Below are 27,446 nucleotides of genomic sequence, written 5' to 3'. Positions count from 1 at the left end.
ATTTGAATTGGGCTGTGAAATTAAAAAATATATTTTTTTTCCAATAAGATGTTATTTTTGATCAAAATTTCTTATTTTCACAGGGAACAAAATACCCCATTTTGTTGCCCAATTTGTCCTTAGTGCAGCAATACCCCATTTGTGGTGATAAACTGACGTTTGGGCCCATGGCAGGGCTCAGACGGAAAGGACCACCATTTGGCCTCCTGGAGATTTTCTGGTGCTAAGTCATGTATGCAGAAGCCCCTGAGGTACCAGTACAGTTGAAACCCCCGAGAAGTGACCCCAATTTAAAAACTACACCCCTTAAGACATTCATCTAGAGGTGTAGTGAGCATTTTGACCCCACAGGTACTGTGTAAAAGATAATGCACAGCAGATGGTGCAGAGTGAGATTTGCAATTTTCTATATATATATGCCATGTCAGTGTCCGATATAGTGTGCCCAGCATGTGCCACCGGAGATCTACACCCCATAAGCTGTAATGTGGGTTCTCCCGGGTACGGCAATACCCTACATGTGGCTGTTATCAGCTGCCTGGGCACACGGCAGGGCTCAGAAGGGAAAGATGAGGGTGATAAGCTGTGCGGAGTGCATCAGGGTAAATTAAAAATTAAGGGATGTATGATAAATTCTAAAACAATCTTTCATACAGAGCCCTGGTTTTTCGGGACACGTGTCACTTTGGTATATTGTGTCATCCATTATCGCCCTCTTATAGCAGACTTTGCACCTCTTTTGACTTTTTCCCTTCTTGCCAGTTTGGGGAACTTCTCCTGGAAAGTGTTGCCCTGGTACGATGCGTGCGGCCCCGCTTCCAGAAGTACTGCGTGCCCACCCTTCTTGGTCCCTAAAGATTAGGTTCTTGATAACCACCTCTTGAAATTCCAGGAAAGTTCCCCTCTGGCCTGCACATCGATGTAGCACGTACGCATTGTACAATGCCATCTGTATGATGTGCACAGCCAGCTTCTTATACCACACCGCATGGCGCTGTAGGGCTTCAGGACTTGATCTGACAAGTCCACCCCTCCCATGTACCTATTGTAGTCCAGGATGCAGTCTCGTTTGGGGGTCTCTGTACTGGTACCTCGTACTGGTACATGGGTACTGGTGTGGCCATGTATTGTCAATACAAGGACATCTCTCTTGTCTTGTACTTGACACACAATATGTTGCTGCTAGATTGTGCCCTGCTCTCACCCCTTCTTGTTTGCCCTGCAGAGTCTTAGGGAGGCCTCTCAGATTTTTTCTAGCAGTGCCGCATGCCGCAGGACTTCTGGAAGCGAGGCAGTTGAAGAGTGGGACACTGGTATAAATATTATCCAGGTAGAGGTGGTAACCCTGGTCCAGCAGTGGGTGCACCAAATCCCACACAATTTTTGTATTAACGCCCAGTAAGGGGGGGCATTCTGGGGGCTGAATACTGGTGTCCTTCCCTTCGTATATCCTAAATTTGTAGGTATATCCTGATGCACTCTCGCACAGCCTATACAACTTCACGCCATACCTTGCCCTCTTACTCGGCAGGTACTGGCGGAATTGAAGCCTCCCTTTAAAATGTACCAAGGACTCATCAGTAGAAATACACTTCTCGGGGGTGTATGCTTGGGAAAACCGGGCACTGAAACGGTCTAATAGGGGTCTCCGTTTATACAAATGGTCAAAACTGGGGTCATCTCGGGGTGGGCACTGCTCATTATCAGCATAATGCAAGAAGCGAAGTATTGCCTCAAAACGCATCCTGGACACGGCCATACGGTACATCGGGGTGTGGTATAAGAGTCCGTGCTCCAGTAGGTCCTAATGGATGGCTTTTGCAGAAGCCCCATGTTCAAATGAAGTCCTCAGAACTTGCCAAACTCTGCTGTATCTACACGGGTCCACCTGTGGGATTGGGCATAAAATGATGTGGGGTTCTTAGTAATACACTGTTGGGCATATAAATTCGTCTGGGAGACCATAAGATCTATACAGTCATCAGTGAAGAAGAACTTGAAAAAGTCAATTTCACTGAGCCCTGCCGTATTAAATTTTATCCCTGAGCTGCCCGTGTACTCTGGGATATGGGGCTCATAAATGTCTGGTATAGGGGTCCAAATGGGGTCACTTTGCTCGGGGGCTTGAACTGCGGCGGGGTCACTTCGCTCGGGGGTTTCATATGCGGCGGGGTCATTTCGCTCAGGGGCTTCAACTGCAGTGGTGGTCCTGGGGCATCTCCTAGGGGGTTCCTCTTCTTCATCACTGGATGAGGAGGTGGATAAGTAAAACAGAGTCTCACCAACCGACGACTCTTTGTCAGAGGCAAGAAATGAATATGCCTCTTCGGCACTAAATGTCCGTTGGGACATGTTTGATTCCTTCCCTAACTAGGAATAATAGGCTGCTACCTAAACCAGCCAAAAATATTGATGTTTTTATAGAACGAGTGGGCTTCCCTGACACTAAACCTAACTAGGGCGAGGGTTCCTAACACTAAACCTAACTAGATTTTATTTGAACTTCCCTGAGACTAAATCTAACTACGGTGACTATTCCCTGACACTAAACCTATCTAGATTATACCGAGCTTCCCTAACACTAAACCTAACTACGGTGACTATTCCCTGACACTAAACCTATCTAGATTATTCCGAGCTTCCCTGACGCTAAATCTAACTACGGTGACGGGTACCTGACACTAAACCTATCTAGATTATTCCGAGCTTCCCTGACGCTAAACCTAACTACGGTGATGGACCCCTAACGCTAAATCTAACTACGGTGACAGATTACTGATGCTAAATTCCCTGACGCTATTCCTAACTACGCGTTTTGACGGTTCCCTGACACTAACTAACCCTAATACTAAACTAACCAGTTAAATTGTCTAAATTAAGTTTTTTTCCGTTTTTTTTTAAATTTTTATATATTTTTTTGTTATATAAAGAAAAAAGAGAAAAAAATAATCCCCAGGGACCAAGAAATTGGTCCTGAAGACTAAGAAGTGGTCAGTGATAGGAGATCTCTGACCAAAAACGTGAGGGGAACACAAAGAGGAAGGGTACAGGACTGGGTAGTGGATTGGGGAGGTGGGAAGCAGAAAAAAGTTGTTTTTTAATTTCTTATTTCACTTTTTCTCTTCTCTCTCTCTTTCTCACAACCGCTCTGAACGCCTCGCTATCTCCAACAGGGCGTTCAGGGCGGATGTGAGGTCAGGGAGAGGAAGTGAAGCGACTATTGGACAGTTACTCACTAACTGACCAATAGTGGCGATCGTGGAGGCGGGACCATCAGGGCCGCTATCAGGAATTTCAGGGCCGCATACAGCTAAATTTTCTGGGCCCCTACCGTGGCACCGCCTGTTAACGGTACTCCGTCCAGCACTATATCATGCTACCCAGGGCCGCCATCAGGGGGTATTAGGGGTACTGATGTGAGGGGCCCGGCCAAACCTAATTGAAAGGGGGGCCCGGCCAAACCTAATTGAAAGGGGGGCCCGGCAACTGCCGCGACTTGCCTTTGGTAGAAAAAAAACAGGCCCCTGCAATGGGGCCCGTTTTTTTCACCAAAAGAATGTCGTGAGCTGCGGGCCCCCCCTCTCGTCATGTGGGCCGTCAAACAACGCCAGCCCACGCGAGCGACCGCGCGCACCCGCAAACTCCCACGCGTGCGCACTCGCGAGCATCCGCGAGCGCACGGACCCCCGACCGCCTGGAAGCGCGCACCGAATTTTGAGGCAGATTTTGACCTGCCCCCACTAGTAACTGTGATCCCCTCCAATACTGACCCCTGTGGTCCCCACTAGTAACTGTGACCCCACCAATACTGACCCCTGTGGTCCCCACCAGTAACTGTGACCCCTCCAATACTGACCCCTGTGGTCCCCACTAGTAACTGTGATCCTCTCCAATACTGACCCCTGTGGTCACCACTAGTAACTGGGATCACCTCAAATGCTGCCCCCTATGGTCCCCACTAGTAACTGTGATCTCTTCCAATACTGACCCCTGTGGTACCCCACTAGTAACTGTGACCCCTCCAATACTGATCCCTGTGGTCCCCACCAGTAACTGTGATCCTCTCCAATAGTGCCCCCTGTGGTCCCCACTAGTAACAGTGACCCCCTCCAATACTGACCTCTGTGGTCCCCACTAGTAACTGTGACCCCCTCCAATACTGACCCCTGTGGTCCCCACCAGTAACTGTGACCCCTCCAATACTGACCCCTGAGGTCCCCACTAGTAACTGTGATCCCCTCCAATAATGCCCCCTGTGGTACCCCACTAGTTTTTGTGACCCCTCCAATACTGACCCATGTGATCCCAAACTGGTAACTGTAATCCTCTGCCCCTTGGCAGTCTAACAGGCCCCACAGATCTCACCAGGGACCCCTGCAAAGTGGAATAGACTTAGCATCCAGGGATCTGCCAGTCGCAGCCATCTGACTGCCTCCTTAAAGTATCTAGTTGGAGACAGGCAGATGGCTGTGAGGATGCAGTGCCAAATCCAGATCCAGGAGAATAGTCGGATAAAGCCAAGGTCAGGGTCACAAGTAATGGTAAAGAAACAGAGTCACTAGTCAGGTGCACCAATAGTCAATCACAAGTGCTGGAACACCAGAACTGAAGACCTGATACTCCGATACCTGTTGGTGCTCAGAGAGAGGCTTATAAATGCTGTTTAATTGAGTCATTTGACACAAAGGGAGTGTGTAGTACTGCACCTTGACCACTCCGGTGTATGGTACCACATGGCTACCACTAGAGGGAGCTCCGGAGTATAGTACCACATGGCTACCACTGGAGGGAGCTTGGGCGTATAGTACCACATGGCTACAACTAGAGGGAGCTCCGGCGTATAGTACCACATGGATACTACTAGAGGGAGTGCCGGAGTATAGTACCACATGGCTACCACTAGAGGGAGTGCCGGGGTATAGTACCACATGGCTACCACTAGAGGGAGGTCTGGCGGCTGAAACATGAGGCCGGCCCTGAAGAGCCTGCTCAGGAGTTGAGAGCGTGGGACACGGTAAGTACCACTACCAGAACAGGGTACGTTTTGTTACAGCCCCATGGCCCACTTTTGACCGAGACATTTGTTTGGGACCCCCCACTACCATACTTAGCCCCATTTTGTCTGACGTATGTCAACATAATTTGTAGTTAGATGCCGGTACTTAGCTCCGTTAATAAAATAAGTCCCTGTAACTTCGAAACCAACGACAATTGTGCGGGCGGGGGATTAGCGGGTTCAATATATCCTGCTGCTGTGCATCGCTGAGGCCCGACTATGGCTGCTGATGGGGGGTCCATCAGAGGCAAGACTAGTGGTTTAGCACAGGGGGGGTGAAACACATCAGAGTGGGCCCCAACCCAGTGGGCCCCCCACACAGTTTAATGACCCCTTAGTGGCCCCCACACAGTATAATGCCCTTATACCTGCTCCCACACAGGATAATGCCTCTATAGCTTCCCCCACATAGTATAATGCCTCTCTAGCTGCCCCCATACTGTATAATGCATCTCTAGCTGCCCCCACACTGTATAATGCCTCTCTAGCTGCCCCCACACAGTATAATGCCCCTGTAGTGCCTCCCTACACAGTATAATGCCCATAAAGCCGCCCCTACATAGTATAATGCCCCCATAGCTACCCCCACACAATATAATGCCCCCCATAGCTGTCTCCACACAGTATAATATCCCCATAACCGCCACCATAGCTCCCCTCCACACAGTATAAAGCCCCCCATAGCTGCCTCCGCACAGCCCCAGAAGTGCCTAATACAAATAATAAAATACATACTCACCTATACCCATTCCCATGACAGGTGGGGGAGATCTTTCTGCTCCTCCGGTCTGTGCAGTGTGTGGCTCAGCGCAGACAGACGCGATGACGTCACTACATCGCGCCTGTCTGCGCCGAGTGGCTTACCGCACACGGCATAGTGAATGCTGGAGCAAGGAGCCATCAGTTCCTTGCTCCAGCATTGAATTCAACTGAAGACACAGATACAGTTGAAACAGGATATCAGTCAGTGGCTCAAGATCCCCCGGAGGTCTTCACACGACCCGCCAGAGGTCTTCACATGATCCCCCAGGGGGTCGTGACCCACAGTTTGGGAAGCAGTGTTCTAGATGGAATAAATCATGGTCCAGTGATGAACATCTGCAGAATATCATTGAGCCAGTCTACATTCACTGATTTCATAATTGTCCCCCGTACATGTTAAAGAAAAGGAGATGAAAGGAGGTAAACACTATAAAAAGAGGCCATCCCGGCTACTTACCACCGCTCCCAACATACCTATCATCTCTCTGCTGCCACTGCGGGGTCTATAGCGGCATGTCAGCTCGGACCAGTGCTACATACTCATACTGCTTGAGGTCTTCTAGGCTTGACCTCAGATTTGTATGACTACTCTCCTGCCTTTTGTTTCCCACACTTTGTATCTCCAGGCCTGCTCAAGGTGAGCTGTTTCCAGTGGAGACTATCCCGGGGAAGTGCCCTGAAGATTCATGAATATCCCTTTTGGGAGATTTAAAATGAACTATAGATGATCCCATTGATGTAATCGTCAGCTATGTCTGTTGGTGGCTCAGAGAGGCCTGCCTCCGCCTGCTCAGTGACAGCGGACTGCCGTTTTACCTCCCTATTCTCGCATAGCTGCTATACTGAGCACTGGGTCAAGGCAAATTGTTTTATAAAATATTTTTTTATTCCTTTAAGGTACAAAATGAAACAACACATTCACAATAGTTTAGATACAAAAATGTGTAATAGATGATATTTTATAAATGATGAATTGGCTTTGGTGTCCTATTTTATCAATCAAGGTCTGAACTCATGAAACCGGCAGCAAACATTGTGTCTGAAGATCGTTCTAAGGATTATCGGGGTCATTTTTATGTACAGTAACTCTTTTAATCATGTGACCGGGTATCCCGCAACAACAGTTACTCCATACTAGTGTATGGCTAACGTAAAGTCTATGTAAACCTTCCGACATTTAAATTGTTAAGCAACTTTTTAATTGTTTTTAAAAAAAAAAAAAAATTACTTTTAGAACCCGGATACATGGAAACTGTTTCTTGTGCTCATGGCCGAATCCATCAGGTCAGCAGGACTGATGACTTAGACGACGCAGGACCCGCTGTTTGCGAAATCATCAGTCCCGCTGACCTGACGGCTTCTCTCAATATGGGGTTCTGCATTCTCTTACTTAGGGTATGTGCACACACACTAATTACGGACGTAATTCGGGCGTTTTTGCCCCGAATTACGTCCGAAAATAGCGGCTCAATAGCGTTGACAAACATCTGCCCATTGAAAGCAATAGGCAGACGTTTGTCTGTTCACACGAGGCGTATATTTACGCGCCGCTGTCAAATGACGGTGCGTAAATAGACGCCCGGTCAAATGCCTATCGGCATCTAGTGACAACATCACTGACGGCAGTCCACGAGATTCTAAAATATGTAATATATTCAACACTCTCCTTGTGTTCTCGAATGCCTGCCAGCCTTTGACAAATCCCACTTGATCATCTCTCACCAAATTTGGCAAAATAGGAGCCAGGCGGTTTGCCAACAATTTAGCATATATTTTTATATCGGAGTTGAGTAATGATATAGGCCTAAAGTTCTGAGGTACATCGGGATCTTTGCCTGGCTTGGGTAGCGTTACTATTAAGGCCGATTGGTTTTCTTTCGGAAATATTCCAGTCACTATTGCTTTTTCAAAGACCGTGTGTATGTGAGGTGTCAATATAGAAGCAAACATTTTATAATAGTCATTCGATAGCCCATCCGGTCCAGGTGATTTACCCATAGGTAAGGATGCTATCACTTTAGATATTTCCGCCTGGGTAACGGGTGAGTTCAAAGTGTCTATGTCTGAGTCTGAGAGTTTTGGGAGCGATAAAGAATTCAGAAATACGTTAATATCCTTTTCCACTATCGGAGGAGAAAAGGGATCAGATTGTAAATTGTAAAGTGTGCTATAATATTCTCTGAATCTGTTGGCTATGTCTTTGGGATTATATAGTTTCCGAGTATCAGTTGCATTCCTCAGGAAAGGAATTCTGGATTTTGTGTGTTGCACCTTAAGACGAGTGGCTAAAAGTTTTGTTGGATATCATTTTGAGAATAGTATTTAGCCTTTACTTTCTTTAGGTGTTTCTGGTAAGTGTGGAGGAGACATCCACGCAGTTGTTGTCTTAACGCTGTAAATTGCACAATGATTTCCAACTTTTTAATCTCTTCAAGTAATGATGAGATTAGGGCATGTCTTTCTTTTTTATCCCTATGACCTAATTTGATGAATGTACCCCTTATGACAGCTTTGTGAGCATTCCAAAGAATATTAGGGTCTGAAACTGAGTGTTTATATTTGGAGTGTGACATAAGATAAATGTTGTTCCGCCATAAATAAGAAGATCCTGCGTTATATTTCTCTTCCAAAGTGATTGCTGCATGATCAGACCAAGTTATGGTTTCAATAGTCGAGGTTTGAGCCAACATTAGACCTTCCCTATCAACCAGGAACATGTCAATTCTTGAATACGATCCATGGGCCGCCGAGAAAAATGAGTAATCTCTCTCCGTGCTATGATGTGATCTCCAGACATCATACAACTCCCTCTGCCACAGTACTTTGCCCAACGTCTGACCATTTCCTCTGGCAGATGAAGTTGCATCCACAGATGAATCAGCGATTAAATTAAAGTCTCCACACACTATAAGTCTCCCCTGTTGCATTTTGGACACAATCCGCATTACTCTATAGAAAAAAACGAATGTGTCCCTTATTTGGAGCATATACCGAAACTATAGTGTAGATGACATTATTAATTGAGCATACTAATACAACAAAACGCCCCTTCACATCTATTTTCTCCGCAATATGTTGAAAGGCCAGAAAGTTTTTTAGGGCTATCATGACACCTCTAGATTTGGACCTATAGTGGGCTTGATATATGACGGGAAAGTTGGGATGTTTTAATCGGAACGCATCTTTTGATATGATATGCGTTTCCTGAGCACATACAACATCACATGATAGGGTTTTAGCTTCTGACCAAAGGAATGACCTCTTTTGTGGGCTATTCAAGCCCTTGACATTTAAAGACATAAGTTTCAGTACCATGTTTCTACAATAAACATGCAGCTATGGAGTTTCGCTGTTTTACCTCTATATGTCACCATTTTACCCACCAAGTATTGTATCAACGGCAGAAATGTCATATGTCGCCTTAGAAGGAGATTTGACCAGCATAATACACCACAAACGTAAAGATAGAGACATAACATCAAAAGTATAACACAAGCAACAAACTTATTCAGTTGCATTCCAAAAAACATTTGGACAAAAGGAGATAGGATATCAGCTATCTAAGGTATGAGGGCAAATAAACTAGAGTCCCTGTTTACCGACTCTGGATGGATGAGCAGATCAAAGCACCCATGCGATACCCTGTAGACCTCAGAGTTTATCCCTCCTCCGGGATCCCACAACTTGCCAGTCATCCGATACATGTCGAGGTGGTTGTTGTTTCATCAGATTGGGCAATGGAAGCCGCAAATTCCATTGTTTCAACAGTTGAAGTCCATCTTCCACATTCTTAATGGCATGAAAGGTGTTATCTTTTGTAATAAGCAGGCGAACCGGAAATCCCCATTTGTAGAGAATCTTATTTTCTCCTAAGATAGTAGTTATAGGGTTAAGTTGCCTTCTTAGTTGAAGTGTTGCTGCAGACAGGTCTGTGAATAGTGCTAAGTGATGATACGGTTCTGGTAATTGACCAGCTTTACGTGTCGTTTCCATAAAATTTTCTTTCATGTCATAGAAATGTATGCGCGCCAGCACATCTCTCGGTACAGTATCCGCCAAGTGTTTAAGGCGGGGAACTCTGTGAGCCCTATCAATGGTCAGATCTGCCTCAGTGGATGTCGGTATCATGGCCTTCATAAATGCCTGTAAATATGGTACCAGAGCCGAAGGGGTTATACTTTCAGGTATGCCCCTGAATTTTATATTGTTCCTTCTTGACCTATCTTCCATGTCTGCCAGTTTAGTATGGAGGTATTGCATTTCAGACTCCATCTCGTAATGTGCATCTATGAGATCGTTATGTGAGCGTGCAAATTCCCCCATTTTGGATTCCACTACATGAACTCTCTGGTCCACTTCTTGAATAGCAGCGTTTATAGGATTAATCATTCGCCTAATATCTGCTTGCAAGGATTGGCGTAAGGCTTGTAACATCTCTTTCATTATGGAGTCGGTCACTGTCTTATCAGACGTGGGCATCTCCTCAAATAAGTCGGAGGGGTCTGGGGGTATGGTGACCATCATAACATCATCTCTTACCTCAGACATAGATGCAGTCGACGGAGGTAGTTGCTGACTCTGTCATGGCTGGCTTTGAGGAGACGATGACGTCTGTGGTGATGTGGATGACTCGCTCGTGGGATCCGAGTGAGTAAATCTTGCTCGCTGTCCTCGGAAGTCCTGGTCGCATAGCTGGATTGAAAGAAGTGAGTAATTCCCCATCTGCAAAGGTGTTTGCGACAGAGGAGAGCCCGGTATACTCCTTCGCTGTGGCAGCGCCAAGGAAATGCGCTCCACTGATCTAGGCGGCATGTCTGAGGTAGAGGAACTAGCCGGCGAATGTGTATCGGCGCCATCTTGGCCATGCTCCGGAGTGCGGGAAAGGTAGAAATCCATAAGTTTCTCCGGTTTTTTCATCGGTTTCTTCTTTCTGGGCATGTTCCGTTAAGTAATCCCTTAGTCAGGACCACTCTCGAGGTCCAAGGCTGTATATTAGTCACTGAAATCGGGCAACAGGAGCAATAGCTAAGTACTCACACGTCCATCCAGTTCAGCAGCCAGGCCACGCCCCCTTGTTAACCCCTTTAAATCCACTCGCTGCTTTCTCATGTTTTTCATGGCTAATAATCTATTCACAATCTGACACAGGGATCCGTCCTCTGTCTTCAGGAAAGATCTGCTCAGCTTGTCAGCTCTGATGCCGGCTGCTTATTAGGGCATGACCACACGTAGCGGAATTGCTCTGGAATTCCGCTGCGGACAGTCCGCAGCGGAAATCCGCAGCGTACATGTTTCTCCATTGCCTTCCACAGCTTTGTGGTTGGGTTCGTTTACACGTTGCGGACAATTCCGCTGCGGAGCGGAATTTGGTGTCCGCAGCATACAATGGTTGTTGCAGACGTGTAGCGGACTTGTTGCGGACTCATTGCAGAATTTATCCATTGACTTCAATGGAGAGTCAAAATTCCGTAATGAAGTCCGCAGATGTAATGTACATGGTTATGTGTGCTGCGGAGCGTATTGGTTTTACTAACATGACATTTCTTCATTCTGGCTGGACCTATGTGTATTTCTAGGTCTACAGCCAGACTGAGGAAGTCAATGGGGCTCGCGTAATTACGGGTGACTACGTTTGTGCACCCGTAATTACGGGAGCGTTGCTAGGCGACGTCGGTAAATAGTCACTGTCCAGGGTGCTGAAATAGTTAAGCGATCGGCAGTAACTGTTTCAGCACCCTGGACAGTGACTACCGATCACAATATACATCAACCTGTAAAAAAAATAGAAGTTCATACTTACCGAGAACTCCCTGCTTCTGTCTCCAGTCCGGCTTCCCAGGATGACGTTTCAGTCTAAGTGACGGCTGCAGCCAATCACAGGCCAATCACAGGCTGCAGCCAATCACAGGCCAATCACAGGCTGCAACGGTCACATGGACTGCCGCGTCATCCAGGGAGGTCGGGCTGGATGCCGAAAGAGGGACGCGTCACCAAGACAACGGCCGGTAAGTATGAAATTCTTTTACTTTCACTAGGGAAAGGGCTGTCCCTTCTCTCTATCCTGCACTGATAGGGAGAAGGGAAGCACTTTCACCTCAATACGCAAAGGCTAGTCCGCATCAATTTAATGGCCATCTTGGGCAGAGCCGCAACAGAATCTGCAACGCAGATTCTGTGCGTCATTGATGCGGACAGTAGCGGAAGAATTCCGCCACGTCTGGGCATACCCTTATACTGCACAAATGTCTTGTATCTTATTATCATGTACCGCAATATACTGGAAGTCCTAGGACTCTGCTGGGAAGAATGAAGAAGTTCTACAAGACTATATGCTGCTTAGTCTATGTGACCTGTTGATGGAGGAAAACCTCTTCAAAGCTTCTCCTAGAGCATGCACCAGAAAGAAAAACGGATCAGTGTATTATAATAATAATAATGATAATAATAATAATAATCATAATAATAACAATATAATAGTAATAATAATAATAATAACATAATAATAATATAATATACTAATAATAATAATAATAATAATATAATAGTAATAATAATAATATAATAGTAATAATAATAATAATAGTAATAATAATAATAATAATATAATAGTAATAATAATAACATAATAATAATATAATAGTAATAATAATAACATAATAATAATATAATATAATAGTAATAATATAATAGTAATAATAATAATAATAATAATAATAGTAATAATATAATAGTAATAATAATAATAATAATATAATAATAATATAATATACTACTAATAATAATAATAATATAATAGTAATAATAATAATATAATAGTAATAATAATAATAATAGTAATAATAATAATAATATAATAGTAATAATAATAACATAATAATAATATAATAGTAATAATAATAACATAATAATAATATAATATAATAGTAATAATATAATAGTAATAATAATAATAATAATAATAATAGTAATAATATAATAGTAATAATAATAATAGTAATAATATAATAATAACAACAACAATAATAATAATAATAATAATAATAATAATAATAATAATAATAATAATAATATAATAGTAATAATATAATAATAATAATAATAATAATAGTAATAATATAATAATAATGTTATTAATATTATTAGTAATATTTTTGTTATTATTATTACTATTATATTATTATTATTATTAGTATATTATATTATTATTATGTTATTATTATTATTAGTAATAATAATGATAGTAATAATATTACTAATAATAATAATAACAACAATATTACTAATAATAATAATAACATAATAATAATATAATATACTAATAATAATAATAATAATAATATAGTAATAATAATATTTTTTTTCAATTATTATTACTATTATTATTAGTCATATTATTGTTGTTATTATTATTATTATTACTATTATTACTATTGTTATTATTATTATATTGTTGTTATTATTATTATTATTAACAACAATATAATAATAATAATAATAATAATAATAATAACAATAGTAATAATAATAATATAATAATAATAATAATAATCATCAAAATAATCATAATAATAATACTAACAATATAATACCATTAATAATAATGTAGTAATAATCATAATTATAATGATGATAATAATAGTAAAAATAATAATATAATAATACTAACAATAATATAGTAATAATAATAATATAAAAATATAATAATAATAGTAATAATAATAATAATAGTAATAATAATAATATAATAATAGTGAGAAGTTTTTATTTTCATGACTTTCTCTTGAATGATTTGCCTCGTTGGCGGTTTGTGCCATTTCTCTCGCTTCCTGCAGCGTAACCTTCACTTTCTCTTCTCATCATTTTTGTCACTTTCCTTCCTCTTTTCTTGCAGTAAATTCTCTTTCTCTGCTGCTCATCAGGATGGATATGGCTGACGCTGTGACTTACGCCGATCTGAGATTTGCTGAGATTCCACGAAGGGAGAAGAAACCATCCGGTAATGTCTCATCTATCAATGTCTTCTGGGGACTCGTCTCATGAGGAGATGAGATCTGGGGTTGGAGGAGATTTCTGGGATTTACTGGACACCGGGTTTATTCTACAGTAACAAAGACAATAAGCAAGAGGTAATGAAGAGGGGATTATGGTGAAAGGTTCAGTATATATATATATATACAAGATACAAGACAATATAATGGGGTTGGTGTGGCTCTGGTATCTCATTCAACAGTCTGCAGGTGCTAATATAGGTGGTTTAGGTGGCATTAGTGTTACAGGGTGCTGTCGCCATTTTTTTATATCTGCTGTATATCTGCAGTCACAGGTGTTCTTGCACCTGCATACATTTTGTATCATTTAGTTGGAATGTGCTGTTCAATTTTTGTTGTGTTTATGGGATCCATATATGTGGGGTTAGTGACTGCCTCCATTTTTGTTCTTGCACTCCTCCCACTCTGCCCTGGGTGATTTGAGTTAGTTCAATGCTGGATCCTACCATCCCCAGGTATATATGTAGGCTTAGTCCCAGTTCTGGGTGTATGTGCAGCGTAGGTTCCCACCTTACAGAGGTCGCCTTGTCGTGGCAGGTGGGCTCACACTTTTTGATCAAAATGTGCACTAAGAACCTCCCTATTTGTAAGTAGATTTAGCTTTAGTGCATATTTATTTATATTTAGTGGTTTAGGTGGCATTAGTGTTGCAGGGTGCTGTCGTATTAGCACCTGCAGACTGTTGAATGAGATACCAGAGCCACACCAACCCCATTATATTATCTTGTTGGCGTCTTCATTAACTCTACACTTCCCACCACAATGTTCTAGATACGTAGATAAAAGCAACCGTTACACGTGATTACAACAACTCTCATCATCCACCTTCACTCTCTTGTAATCAGTTGTAGATTTTGTTGGCCATGTATGACACTAGAGGTGTTCCTGCTCTATATAAAGTTCACACCATATTTGTGCCCTATTCATCCAGTGTTTACCAGAGTACCTTTGGCATATTATGGCCACTATCCATTAGCATACTTTTATTTTATTACTGTATGGGTATTCATAAACTGTATGTTTTTTACTGTATTTATCTGTATAAAAGATTATCAAACATTGCAGCATTTCATCATATCTACGGCGGGGTACTCAAGACGTATAGCCTAGAAACGGTATGGGGCGTAGCTGGAAGTGCATGAAGACGTCTGTTCTCTAGATCCAATGCTCTCATACTAAATAGCAGCAAAAATTGGCTCCCTACAGGGCAACAGCTTCCAAATTCTCCTCCAGACTGACCAATTGTGAGAGACAACATGGGCACGTCCAAGAAGAACCCTGACTCTAAGCTAAGGGAGTTCTTCCAGATGACGCGCTTCCAACATGGCACGGGAAACCCACATGTTGTAAATAAAATGTCGGACTTATCTGAAGCTCCAACAGCCTCGTGGACTTGAGTAACAATTTGAAGAACACATTAGACGCTCAGACGGTGCCCGGCTTAGAAGATCAATCGCGCCACAACAATATACGCTTCAGAGGCCTTCCAGAAACTGTCTAATCTGACCAACTGGTGGATTTCCTAAGGGAAATTTGTCTGTTGCAAAGCCGTTGAGAATTCCACACGGCTACAGGAATCCTGCGGGAACTTTACATCCTTTATAAATGGGGCTTCCTTAGCGATCACCAAAAATAACTCGAAAGTTGTCGTAGACTCTCCTCCTGGAATCTAACGTCTTATTCGTCGAACTCTAACTCCTTTGTCTGATTTGTTATTTTATTAATTATGCTTAAAGTTAAAACTTTGAGGGAACAGCCACCTAAATATTTGACCCCATCTTGTTGCCCCGGCGGATTCTCACATTGTCCAGACTACATATGCCTCGAGCCTTGTACTACCCTACAGATTAAACTAGTACCAGTTCGGTCAAAGATTACCTTTTCGATGGGCTCCCTAAACCTTGGGTATATTTGCTACCTCACCAACCTAACAATTCTTTTTTTTTACAGTTTGTTCTGTTCTGATTTTGTTACGTTATTTTATATACTAGTCTATTTTACTGCCTGCACACGTCCAAGCCCCTCGTAAAGATGGAATTTCTATTTGTCCTTAAGAACCAATATACAAGTGTGAATTATTATTTCCAGGTCAACTTAAAGCTCGGAAGGTGATGTGTGCATAATCTTAGTCTTAATCTTAGTTGGATACAATCAATTACAGGCCAACCAGCACTATACAGTTGTATGCATTAGATATACATCATCACATACAGCATCAAATATTTGTAAACATTGGATATACATAGTCTCAAAAAGCCACATACGGCCTCATACAGTTGGATACCATTGGATACATTGCATACAGTCACATATAGTCATACACAGCTGTATATAGTCGTATACAGTTGGTATCTGTTTCGTGGGTTCATGTTATATTTCAATGGGAAGAGCAGTTGTTGCCCTATATGTCACATTATATTTCTGATAGAGGTAAAACACTTGATGTGAACAGAATCTCGCTCATGTATTACAGAGACCTCACCAGAGAGAGACAGCGATCATTTAGACTTTACCTATGAAAATGTTGTTAAACCACCTGGAGAAAGAAAAGTCCTTGAAGCAACTCCTAGTGGAAGATGGCATCCACTCTTGGCTGGTAGGTCAAACAATGGCACCCCCACTGTGGGCAGCATGGTCTAATGGGACAAGTGTACCAATGACATTCATGTAAAATATAACATTGCTGAGAAAATGTACAACATATCAGTTATCAATATATTCAGATCCGTCTCTTTAATGGCAGCTTTATAGGAACAGGGGCTACCACCAGAGGGTGACACCATCAGAAAGCCGTACCCTCATAGAGCAGAAGAACTGGTGGAGCCATTCTACCCTCTGCATTATACGTGGGAACATTACTGTCAGTCACTTGGATGTACGTGGATGATTTGGTAGATGGGAACCTCACATGACAATCATTGTCCCTAACGCAAAGGAAGAGCCACCTATATGGGGAGACTGGACGATCATGTTTTGGGGGTCTTGGAGTCATGGGGACATGATTCGGACAAAAAAGAAAATCTCTAAGAAATGAAAGCAGCGACTGTAAAAATAACTCGTGATTAGGATGGGTAGTGTCAGCTGTGTTGTAATCATGGGGGTCCAGGGGTCGAAACATTTTCTGGGATGCTCTGCCTGAGTGTCTAGGATAGGAGTGCAAGGAGTCCGAGAGTCATATTTTCCGATTGCACTACTTCCAAAAACCACATTTACACTTATTGCACAGTCCTATATGAGACATTTATGGCATGTCAACTGTATACGGGATAAATGTCGGCTAGTCGAGGATATGGAAGAATGGGGATGCCATGCTCTCCAAAAAGTAGAAGACCATGTGCAAACTCTTTATTGTAGTTTATAGGAGTCAACAGACGAGTGTTTCACAACTCCCATAAACTACAAAGAAGAGAGCCACCACCATCTCTCCACTTCATCTCCTCCTCTCTAGAGTCCCCAACAGGGAGTGAGGGGACCCCATTATCCTGGTGTTTATTATAGGGGTCCAATTGAGAAACCCAACCTATCAGACATTTATGGCATATCCTGTGGATAACCGTGCCCTCTATACAGTGACCCTACAACAGTATCAGTCACACAGTGCCACTCCATAAAGTGCCAGCCACACAGTGCCCCCTATAAGAATGCCAGTCGCATGGTGCCCTCCATAACAGTGGCAGTTGTAATGTTCTACCATAACTATGGCAGCCAAACAGTGCCCTCCCACACAGTGCCCCCTATAAAAATACCAGTCCCACAGTGCCCCTCATAGTGCCAGTCACAGTGTTCTGCCATAACTGTGCCAGCCATACAGTGACCCCCATACCGTGCCCACACTTAGTGCAAGCCAAACAATACCTCCATTACTACCATCAAGACCATTAGAACTATAGGGTCAGAGGCAAGCAGACAAGCATGTCTGTGCTCCAATGGTCGGGGGACACATAGAGTGGCATTGCGGACAGCAGTTTGTACACCCCTATTGGTACACCCCTACTAGGATGATGAAAGTTATTGGTACTGAAGGTCTCCGGAGCAGTATTTTATCCCTGCATGTGTAAACATCCGCTTTGGGATCTCCAGGGCTACCAGGGACGCTTTGTCGTCCAGTTGGCTCTGATTGGCGAGTAAAAAGGAGGCTCGCAGCTATCCTGAAACGTCATGAGTGACGTGTCTACTCCGGATTGGCGGCTGGCCGAAACTACGTCAGTAGAGGAGGAGCGCTGAAGCCTTTTAAAAGACTGGCACTTCGCCGGCACGTGTGCGGCCATTGCATTAGAGTCGTGCATGCGCTGAGAGGTAGAATCAGAACATAAACTGTCCTAACCGGCACAAATACTTTAAAACTTTAATCCCTGATGACATATCACGTGTATCTGTGATACTGAAACGCGTAGGATTATTCTTTCAGCGAGTGGTCTCAGTGCTTTATACAATAAGGGGAGATCGTGGTCTAGGGGTGTAACAAAATTACTAATAGACCTTTCTCTGTCTCTGACAACTTGTTTGAGCCTGCTATATTTGAATTTGGGCTTCAAGAGCTAATTTTAGGAATCTAATAATAAAATTTACTTTTTAATCATTCTAATCAGGCAGTGAATCTAGAAATTAATGGAATGTAATACCATATCAGTGTGCATAGTTATTTAATCGCAGTTTGTACACCCCTATTAGTACACCCCTACTAGGATGATGAAAGTTATTGGTACTGAAGGTCTCCAGAGCAGAGTCTTAGTCGTATAGCGTCTCCACTGCCTCTTCAGGAGGTGGATTAACCTGAAGAACAATTCTCCCCTCTGACCTTACTAACAATATAATGTGGGCTGATCCTTGTCCTCAGCGTCCAGTAACGGTCTCTGTTTTTTAGGGTTCAGACATTGGGCTCCGCACTTGGCTCTTCTGTTCCTGCTGCTTTGTCTTATACTTTCTGCAATCACCATCGAAAGGACAATGAAATGTAAGTGAAATTCCCAGAAATGTTAAACTTCTGCACAAAACCCAACAATAACAATGCAATAAATCAAAGCAAAGTGGCGCAATTAGGAGGTCACATGACACCAGACACATGTGCTAAAAATGCTGAGCATCAGGGTGTACTCAATCTAAACTGAGACACATCCATGGAGCCCTGCAGGGTTTTTGGTTCCACACCATGAGGTTGCTGCCAATGGTGGTGTCCATGAGTAAGGGGAAGGGTAGAGCGGTAGAGGAAGGACAGTACATCCTTTCTACAGTTGTGAATGAGCCAACCCAGACTGATGAACTTCATGGCACCCCACAAGCTTCCTACTGCCTCTTCTGAGTCTTTAGTGTTGTAGTCATCAGATGGAGAATGTTTATATTTCCCATGACATCCCCTGACTACTAGTGGCACTTCACCCTATATTGCTTCTGCCAGATCTAATGGATGTATACCATCTGGCTTACCAAATAATATGGAGGCATTAAAGGGTCATCTGGGAGATTAGACCATTGTGATCAGTCATGGTCTCACCCCTGGACTCCTGCCAGAATAATGTTCTTCAGTGAGCACTGTGGTTCTGTTATTCTTTACCCACGCTCAGTGGCTCATTTGTAGGTGCAGCTGTCTTTGCAGCTCTACTCATGTGAAGAAAGAGAAAACCATTATTCTTGAGCTTCTCCAAGGTATGACTCCCAACAGTCACACAATGATGGAGTATCCTAAGGATAGAACATCAATGTATATGCCTTTAAAGTGGCAGATTGTTATCTATATTTTCCAACTTTCTTGATGGATTGTGAATTCTGGCAGGATGACCACATACCTCTAATAGCCACCCCCCCTCAAATTCCTCCCCACCACCCCCACTTTAGCAATTGAAATCTGGTTTGTAAGAAAAAAAACAAAGAAATAAATAACATATCTTCTCTCCAGGTTGTAGGACAGGAGCCATCTGCTACCAGAGTCTCTTGGTCTGGAGTGGAAGTTCTGGGGGTGCCGATCAATAGTAATGGTGGTGACACTGGGCCATGTCTCGTGCTCACCATGGAGGTTTATAAGTCAAATATAGATCAGATGTAATGATAAGTTATGACTAATTAGAAAACTCAGTTTTATTGGAAATTGTGATCAAGGACAATATCGGCTTTGCTCTTACAGACCTCCATGTATCCAGTGAACTCGAGACTCTGGCTACAAATCACCAAACAATGAACAATAGTCTAATGAAGAATCTGGAGAGTAAGGGACACGTCCTGACCACCCTGCGGAGGGACCTGCAAAATGCTGAGCAAAGAGTCAAGCAGCTGACTGAGAGTACGGAGGAGCTCGCCTCATCATTACAAAAAACCAAAGACGAGCTTCAAACCCAAAAAACTATGGAAATAAATGGCAGGATGGCGCTGGAAAGAGCGGAGAAGACACTGAGTGAAGAGCAGTCAAAGCTAAATCAGTGGGAAAAAGGTTTGTGGTGGATGGTATTGGATGATTACAGTAGAGTAGGTAAAGCTCATGACAGGACAGATTCCCAAGGGGCGTAATTCACATAGATCCAAAAACTCCACCAGTCAGTGCTCCGCCATTATCTCGTCATACGCACATTTTTTATTATTACTGGCTTAGTATATTGGTCTCCAAAGTGTGGCTCTCCAGCTGTTGTATAACTGCAACCCCTAACATTCCCTGATAGATGCAGTGTAGTACTGATAATCTCCAGCAGGATCAGAAGCAACGTGTGGATCAACAACAATTGGATCACTTTCTTCTTACTTACTCTAACTTTGGACATCAGGTTCTTTAACAAATTCTAATATTACGCAGAAAGTTATGTCCACACGTCATATTGAAATCAATTGTGTATTTCTGCGGCAGAAATCCAAGGCTTAACAGATGTGAATTACTGCAGAAATAAAAGATTGGATGCACCGCGCCAAATGGATCACAAGCTTTTATTTCCTGCAGGAATTCAATTGTTTAAGACCACTTCTCATCTAAGTGTAACAGACGAGAGATCAGCAGGATGAGATACTTCACTTCACTCAACCTCTTCTCCCTTTTTACCCATATTAACAATCTTTTTACTGTTTTATTTGTCACTGTGTCACCAAGGGACTTATGACGTGGGGCTAAATCGGGGAGCAAAGTCTAAGGAGACATGTGGCAGATCGGCACTCGCGGTTATTAGAGCCAAGGGTCAGGGCAGGTGGTAGTGGTTTGTCACGGATTACAAAGCAAGAGGTCAGGGTAAGCGGAAGGCAAGGATAGTCAAGGGTACAGGCTTAATGGTGGCTGGACTGGATATATAGGGCGTATTCCTGGTTTAGGGAGTGTGACTATGGCGACTTGGAGCATCACTGAGAAGATCATACTCATTGAGACAGCAGTTTTTAAGATTTTGGCTAAGAATGGTGGGAGAAAGGGTTCTAAAAACTTCTGAGTGTAGAATACGACTGTTGGTGTTTTAGATAATTTTAATGAATAAATACTAAATATATAAAAATCCCAAAATACTAAAATTGCTAAAAAGGATCTGGGCTTTGAGGACTGAAACACACTGGTTTTTAAGGACCAGTTCACACTGGTGTTATTGAGTTGATATGTTTTTCATTATATTTAAGAATATAAGTTTAATTCTACTCCCCGGTTAACTTAGAGGAGAGGGTCTATATTTGTAGGTCTGATATCTGTATATCCACAGTAGTGAGATGACGTCCATTATTTATATATATTGCAGATAGATGCCCAGAAAATTGGATTTTGGTTGGTAGAAAATGTTTACTCCTCATGGATGAAGAGGGAAGTTGGACGCAATGTGACAATTCTTGTAAAAGTGAAGACGCTAACCTTATTGTTGTCCAATGGAATGATCAGAAACTTCAGGTACAGCCCAATGATCTGCTGAGGGTTTTACTGTCTGAGTCATGTGACTGTCTGATGTCGGGCACCATGTTCTCAGGAGTTGTGGGGATAACATCAATGTCATGTGTGGAAGTCCCCTTTAAGGCGTCCGTTATAAGGAATGACACTCCTGGATTTATATTTCCAGGCTTTTCTGTCTAATAAAACTGGAGATTCCTGGGTTGGGAAGGAATTAAGATATAAAGAGAATGGCCAAAGCTGGGAATGGCCGGATCGGTACAGGTGAGTCTGACAATGTATTATTTCTTCACTCTATTACATCAAGCCTCAGCTTTACCGTAGATACTTTTCTAAGACAACCATTTAGAATTGGGCACCATGTTATCTGCCTGCATTTACTGCATTTAGTAGGAACACAGCTTTTCCTAAATCCAGAGGCCAGTGGTTACCTGCAGCGTCCACAAGAGGATCTTGTTATAGTGGATCTGTCATCCAAGGAGAGGAGAGAGGGAGGCGAGAGGAAAGAAGAAGAACAGAGGGGGAGGGGAGAGAAAAGAGGAAATAAACAAAAAGATGATAGGGAAGAGAAAGGAAGACAAAAGAAGAAAGGGTAGATGAGAAAAGGAGAGAAGAGGAGAAAAGAAGAACAAAGTGCAGGAGAAGGTAAGAGGACAGTAGAGAGAGGATAAGAGGAAAGCGAGAAAGGAGGAGAGAGGAGAAGAGAAAACTAGGGACAAAAGTGTAGAAAAGAGAAAAGCAGAGAAGAAAAAGGCAGATTAGGAGAAAAGAATAAAGAAGAGCCGAAAAAGCGGAAAGAAGAAAGTAGAGGAAAGAAACGGGAGCAAGAGAGAAGAGGAGAGCGAGAAAGGGCATAGGAGAGGGGAGTAGAGAAAACAAGAGAGGAAGGTAAAAAATAATAGAAAAGTGGTAAAGATAAAAGGAGAGGAGGAATAAAGAAAATCAGGAAAAGAAGAGAGGAGAAAAGGAGAGCGAGAGAGGGTGAGAGAAGAGCAAGAGAATACAGAAAACAAAAGAAGAAAGGGTAAGAGAAAAGGGGAGAAGATGGAAGGAGAGGAGGAGAAAAGAAGAACAAAGAGCAGGAGAAGAGGAGAGGAGGGGGTGAGCGAGAGAAGCAGAAGAGAACAAGAGAAGGGGAGAGGAGAGCAGAGGAGAGGGAGGAAGAGAAAACAAGAGAAGAAAATTTAAAACAAGAAGAGGAAGGGAGAGTAGAGGGAAGCATAGGAGGAAAATAGAAACACAAATATAAGGAGAAGAGGAGAGGAGGGGAGAGAGAGGGAGAGGGGCAGAGGAGAGCCAAAGAAGGGGAGCAGAGGCGAGGAGAGAAGAGAAAACAAGAAAAGAAAATGTAAAAGAGAAGAGGGAAGGAGAGGAGGAGAAGAGAAAAAAGATTAGGAGAAGAAAAGAGGAGAAGAGGAGAGAAAGTGAAGAGAGAAAGAAAAAGAGACAAGAGAAAAGTGTGTCCTGGTGCCTGAGGAGGCCCAATGGCCCCTCTGCTTCATTAGGAAACAGCAGTATTATGACTGGCACATGGTACGTAGGGCAGTGGTACAGATTTTGTACTGGCGCCCAGAAGCTTGAAGTGACCTCTGGAGATAAGAGGAAGGAAAAGAGAGGAGAGGAAATAATGGGAGACAAGACAGGAGAGAAAAAAAGAGAAGAAATGGAGACAAGAAGAGGCAAACAAAATGTGCAAACCCCGATATACAATGATTATACTAAAGATAAACCTTATCTGGTACGTCACTGGATGATTCCAAAATCCCACAGATCGAGCAGGCACCAAAATAGTTATCATAATTACTCCAAGACCACTAGTAATACCGGTCATGAGGACATCATGGACTACCAGTCTATGAATCTGCCCTGACCTCTTGCTATCAGTGGATGTATCTCCGGGGAGTGGGATCACCAACTGGTGACACATATGAAGGTGTGCTGACCTCCTGCGTAAGGTGGACATATCTCCAGGGAGAGGAACCACCAGCTGGTGACACATATAAAGGTGTGTTGACCTCCTGCGATAGGTAGACATATCTCCAGGGAGAGGGACCATATGACACATATGAAGGATTGCTAACCTTCTGCTATCAGTGGATGTATCACCGGGGAGGAGGACCACCAGCTGGTGACACATACGAAGGTGTGTTGACCTCCTGGGATAGGTGGACATATCTCCAGGTAGAGGGACCCTCAGCTAGTGACACATATGAAGGTGTGCTGACCTCCTGCGATAGGTGGACATATCTCCAGGGAGAGGGACCACCAGCTGGTGACACACATGAAGGTATGCTGACCTCCTGCTATCAGTGGATGTATCACCGGGGAGGGGGATCACCAATTGATGACACATATGAAGGATTGCTGACCTTTTGCTATCAGTGGATGTATCTCCGGGTAGGGGGACTACCTGTGATAGGTGGACATATCTCCGGGGAGGGGGACCACCAGCTAGTGTCACATATGAAGATGTGCTGACCTCCTGGGATAGCTGAACATATCTCCGGGGAGGGGGACCACCAGCTGATGACACATATGAAGATGTGCTGATGTGTATCTAGAGTCCCACAGATCTGTTGTAGTTTATATATTTATATATATTTTCATTTTTTTTTGTAGAGAAAGATTAAATTGTTGGCACATCAGAAATGGAAACTTGATGCCTGAGAATTGTTCAAAAAGAAAAAAGTGCGTCTGTGAACAGAATCTTGTCCTGACAACAATAAAGACAAGCCACTATGACAGTACCTATCAATATCTGGGATTGGTTCTGTGGAATACAGAATATAATTGCTGGAAAAAATGGTGAATCAAGGTCACGGTACAAAATATTTATGTACAAAAGCATCAAACTGAATGAACCTGTCCCAACCCCAAGTTCTGCCCCATGTACTCCACGTCCCAATGTCATCTTCAGCCGTAGACAACTAATAAAGCTTCAATCCTATTGTTCCTGTGTCAATGGTCTGATGGTTCATTTGCCACTCTCTCCAGGCCGCAGACTCTATGTGTATGCAGGAGATTTGGAGATCTTCCCCCCCATATACAGTAGATTTACAGATGTGTCCTCTTACCTTTCCTCTTGGCACAACATATCCCGAGACGATAGGCACGAGATGACCAGCTCCGCAAATAAATCATGACCACTCTGTGGGGAGATGTTAATGCTGTATGTGTCTATGTTGGGCCACCCAGTGGTTTTGATGTGACTTTCAGCCTGTCGAGGATCCTGCTGACATGTTGCCATAATATATTGAATTTGTATCGCAAGAAATTGTCCTTAACAAAATTTACGGAGAGGTAAATGTGGACACATCTGTATTATGGGACTAATCAGCACAGAATTCAGATACATAAAACGATGATACACATACAAACCTTAAAGAGAATCTCCACCCTCTGCCATCACATTGTATTGCATCCAACATTGAAGCAACAACCTGGTTTGTATGTAAAATTTAAGCATACATGCAGGATATGTACTTAACATATCTGGTGTCTGCATTTTATAGCTGCCGCAGTTCGTCTGATTTTGAGACTCATCTTCATCACTCTAAAATTATTGCCACAGTCTCAGACTGCCTTATGCACAGTGTCCGCTAGTAGTCTGAGACTTGCCTACCTGCTCTCAGATAGACCAGCACTGATGACATCAGCACTGTGTGTATCCTGTCTGTGTCTTTCCCTGCACGGGGGTCTGGGTGAAGCTTCAGAAGATCAGCAGCGTTAAAAGACAAAGCACCGCACAAGAAAGGAGATAATCAGAAGAGACAGCACAGGACCTATGAGTAGGGCATCTGAAGACAAAGCATTGCACTAGAGAGGAGGACATCAGAAGAGACAGCAGTGCACAATAGAGGACGGCATTAGAAAAAACAGCTCTACACCACAGAGGAAGACATCAGAAGAGAAAGCATCAGAAACAGAGGAGGACATCAGAAGAGACAGCACCATAGAGGAGGACATCAGAAGAGACAGCATTGGACCACAGAGGAGGATATCAGAAGAGACAGCATTGGACCACAGAGGAGGACATCAGAAGAGACAGCACCATAGAGGAGGACAACAGAAGAGACAACATTGGACCACAGAGGAGGATATCAGAAGAGAAAGCACCAGAGAGGAGGAAATGATAACAGGGACAGCACTGCACCACAGAGGAGGACATCAGAAGAGACAGCACTGCACCACAAAAGAGGACATCAGAAGAGACAGCACTGCACCAGAGGAAGACATGAAAAGAGAAAGTACCGGACCAATGAGGAGGACATCAGAAGAGAATGTACTGGACCAATGAGGAGGACATCAAAAGACATAGCACCTGAGGGGAGGACATCAGAAGAGACAGCACCATAGAGCAGGACATCAGAAGAGACAGCACCATAGAGGAGGACATCAGAAGAGAAAGCACTGGACCACAGAGGAGGACATAAGAAGAGAAAGCACTGCACCTCAGCGGAGGACATGAAAAGAGAAAGCACCGGACCAATAAGGAGGACATCAAAAGAGAATGTACTGGACCAATGAGGAGGACATCAGAAGACATAGCACCTGAGAGGAGGACATCAGAAGAGAAAGCGCTGGACCAGAGAGGAGGGCATCAGAAGACACAGCACTGCACCAGACAGGAGGACATGAGAAGAGACAGCACTGCACCAGAGAGGAGGACATCAGAAGAGAAACCACCAGACCACAGAGGAGGACATCAGAAGAGACAGCACCACACCACAGAGGGGGACATCTGAAGAGAAAGCACGGGACCAGAGAGGAGGACATCAGAAGAGAAAGCACAGAACCAGAGAGGAGAAAATCAGAAGAGAAAGTACTGCACCAGAGAGGAGGACATCAGAAGAGACAGCACCACACCACAGAGGGGGACATCTGAAGAGAAAGCACGGGACCAGAGAGGAGGACATCAGAAGAGAAAGCACAGAACCAGAGAGGAGAAAATCAGAAGAGAAAGTACTGCACCAGAGAGGAGGACATCAGAAGAGACAGCACCACACCACAGAGGGGGACATCTGAAGAGAAAGCACGGGACCAGAGAGGAGGACATCAGAAGAGAAAGCACCGAACCAGAGAGGAGAAAATCAGAAGAGAAAGCCCCGGACTGCAGAGGAGGACATCAGAAGAGACAGCACCAGAGAGGAGGACATCAGAAGAGACTGTACTGGACCACAGAGGAGGACATAAGAAGAGAAAGCACCAGAGAGGAGGAAATCATAAAATAGACATCTCTACACCACAGAGGAAGACATCAGAAGAGAAAGCATCAGAAACAGAGGAGGACAACAGAAGATAAAGCACCGGACCACAGAGGAAGACATCGGAAGAGAAAGCACCGGACCACAGAGGAGGACATCAGAAGAGACAGCACTGGACCACAGAGGAAGACATCGGAAGAGAAAGCACCGGACCACAGAGGAGGACATCAGAAGAGATAGCACTGGACCACAGAGGAGGACATCAGAAGAGACAGCACCAGAGAGGAGGACATCAGAAGAGACAGCACTGGACCACAGAGGAGGACATAAGAAGAGAAAGCACCAGAGAGGAGGAAATCATAAAATAGACAGCACTGCACCACAGAGGAGGACATCAGACGAGACAGCACTGCACCACAGAGGAAGACATGAAAAGAGAAACCACCGGACCAATGAGGAGGACATCAAAAGAGAAAGTACTGGACCATGAGGAGAAAATCAGAAGACATTGCACCTGAGAGGAGGACATCAGAAGAGAAAGC

The 27,446-nt window shown here is 43.4% G+C and overlaps 1 protein-coding gene across 1 annotated transcript; it reads left to right on the top strand.

Annotated features, from left to right (window-relative positions):
- Positions 1 to 10,401: 10,401 nt before the first annotated feature.
- LOC142710170 (uncharacterized) lies at positions 10,402 to 22,296 on the top strand. The gene is made up of 8 exons (XM_075848523.1): positions 10,402 to 10,465; positions 13,710 to 13,814; positions 16,340 to 16,477; positions 18,731 to 18,820; positions 19,985 to 20,287; positions 21,558 to 21,703; positions 21,870 to 21,964; positions 22,008 to 22,296. The coding sequence occupies exons 1-8, from the start codon at positions 10,402 to 10,404 to the stop codon at positions 22,294 to 22,296; spliced, it is 1,230 nt and encodes a 409-aa protein (XP_075704638.1).
- Positions 22,297 to 27,446: the final 5,150 nt, after the last annotated feature.

This window comes from Rhinoderma darwinii, chromosome 1, assembly GCF_050947455.1.
Source record: "Rhinoderma darwinii isolate aRhiDar2 chromosome 1, aRhiDar2.hap1, whole genome shotgun sequence".
In the NCBI taxonomy this organism is placed as follows: Eukaryota; Metazoa; Chordata; class Amphibia; order Anura; family Rhinodermatidae; genus Rhinoderma; species Rhinoderma darwinii.
The sequence above is the reverse complement of the archived record's forward strand: the minus strand, read 5'-3'. Positions and strand labels throughout refer to the sequence as shown.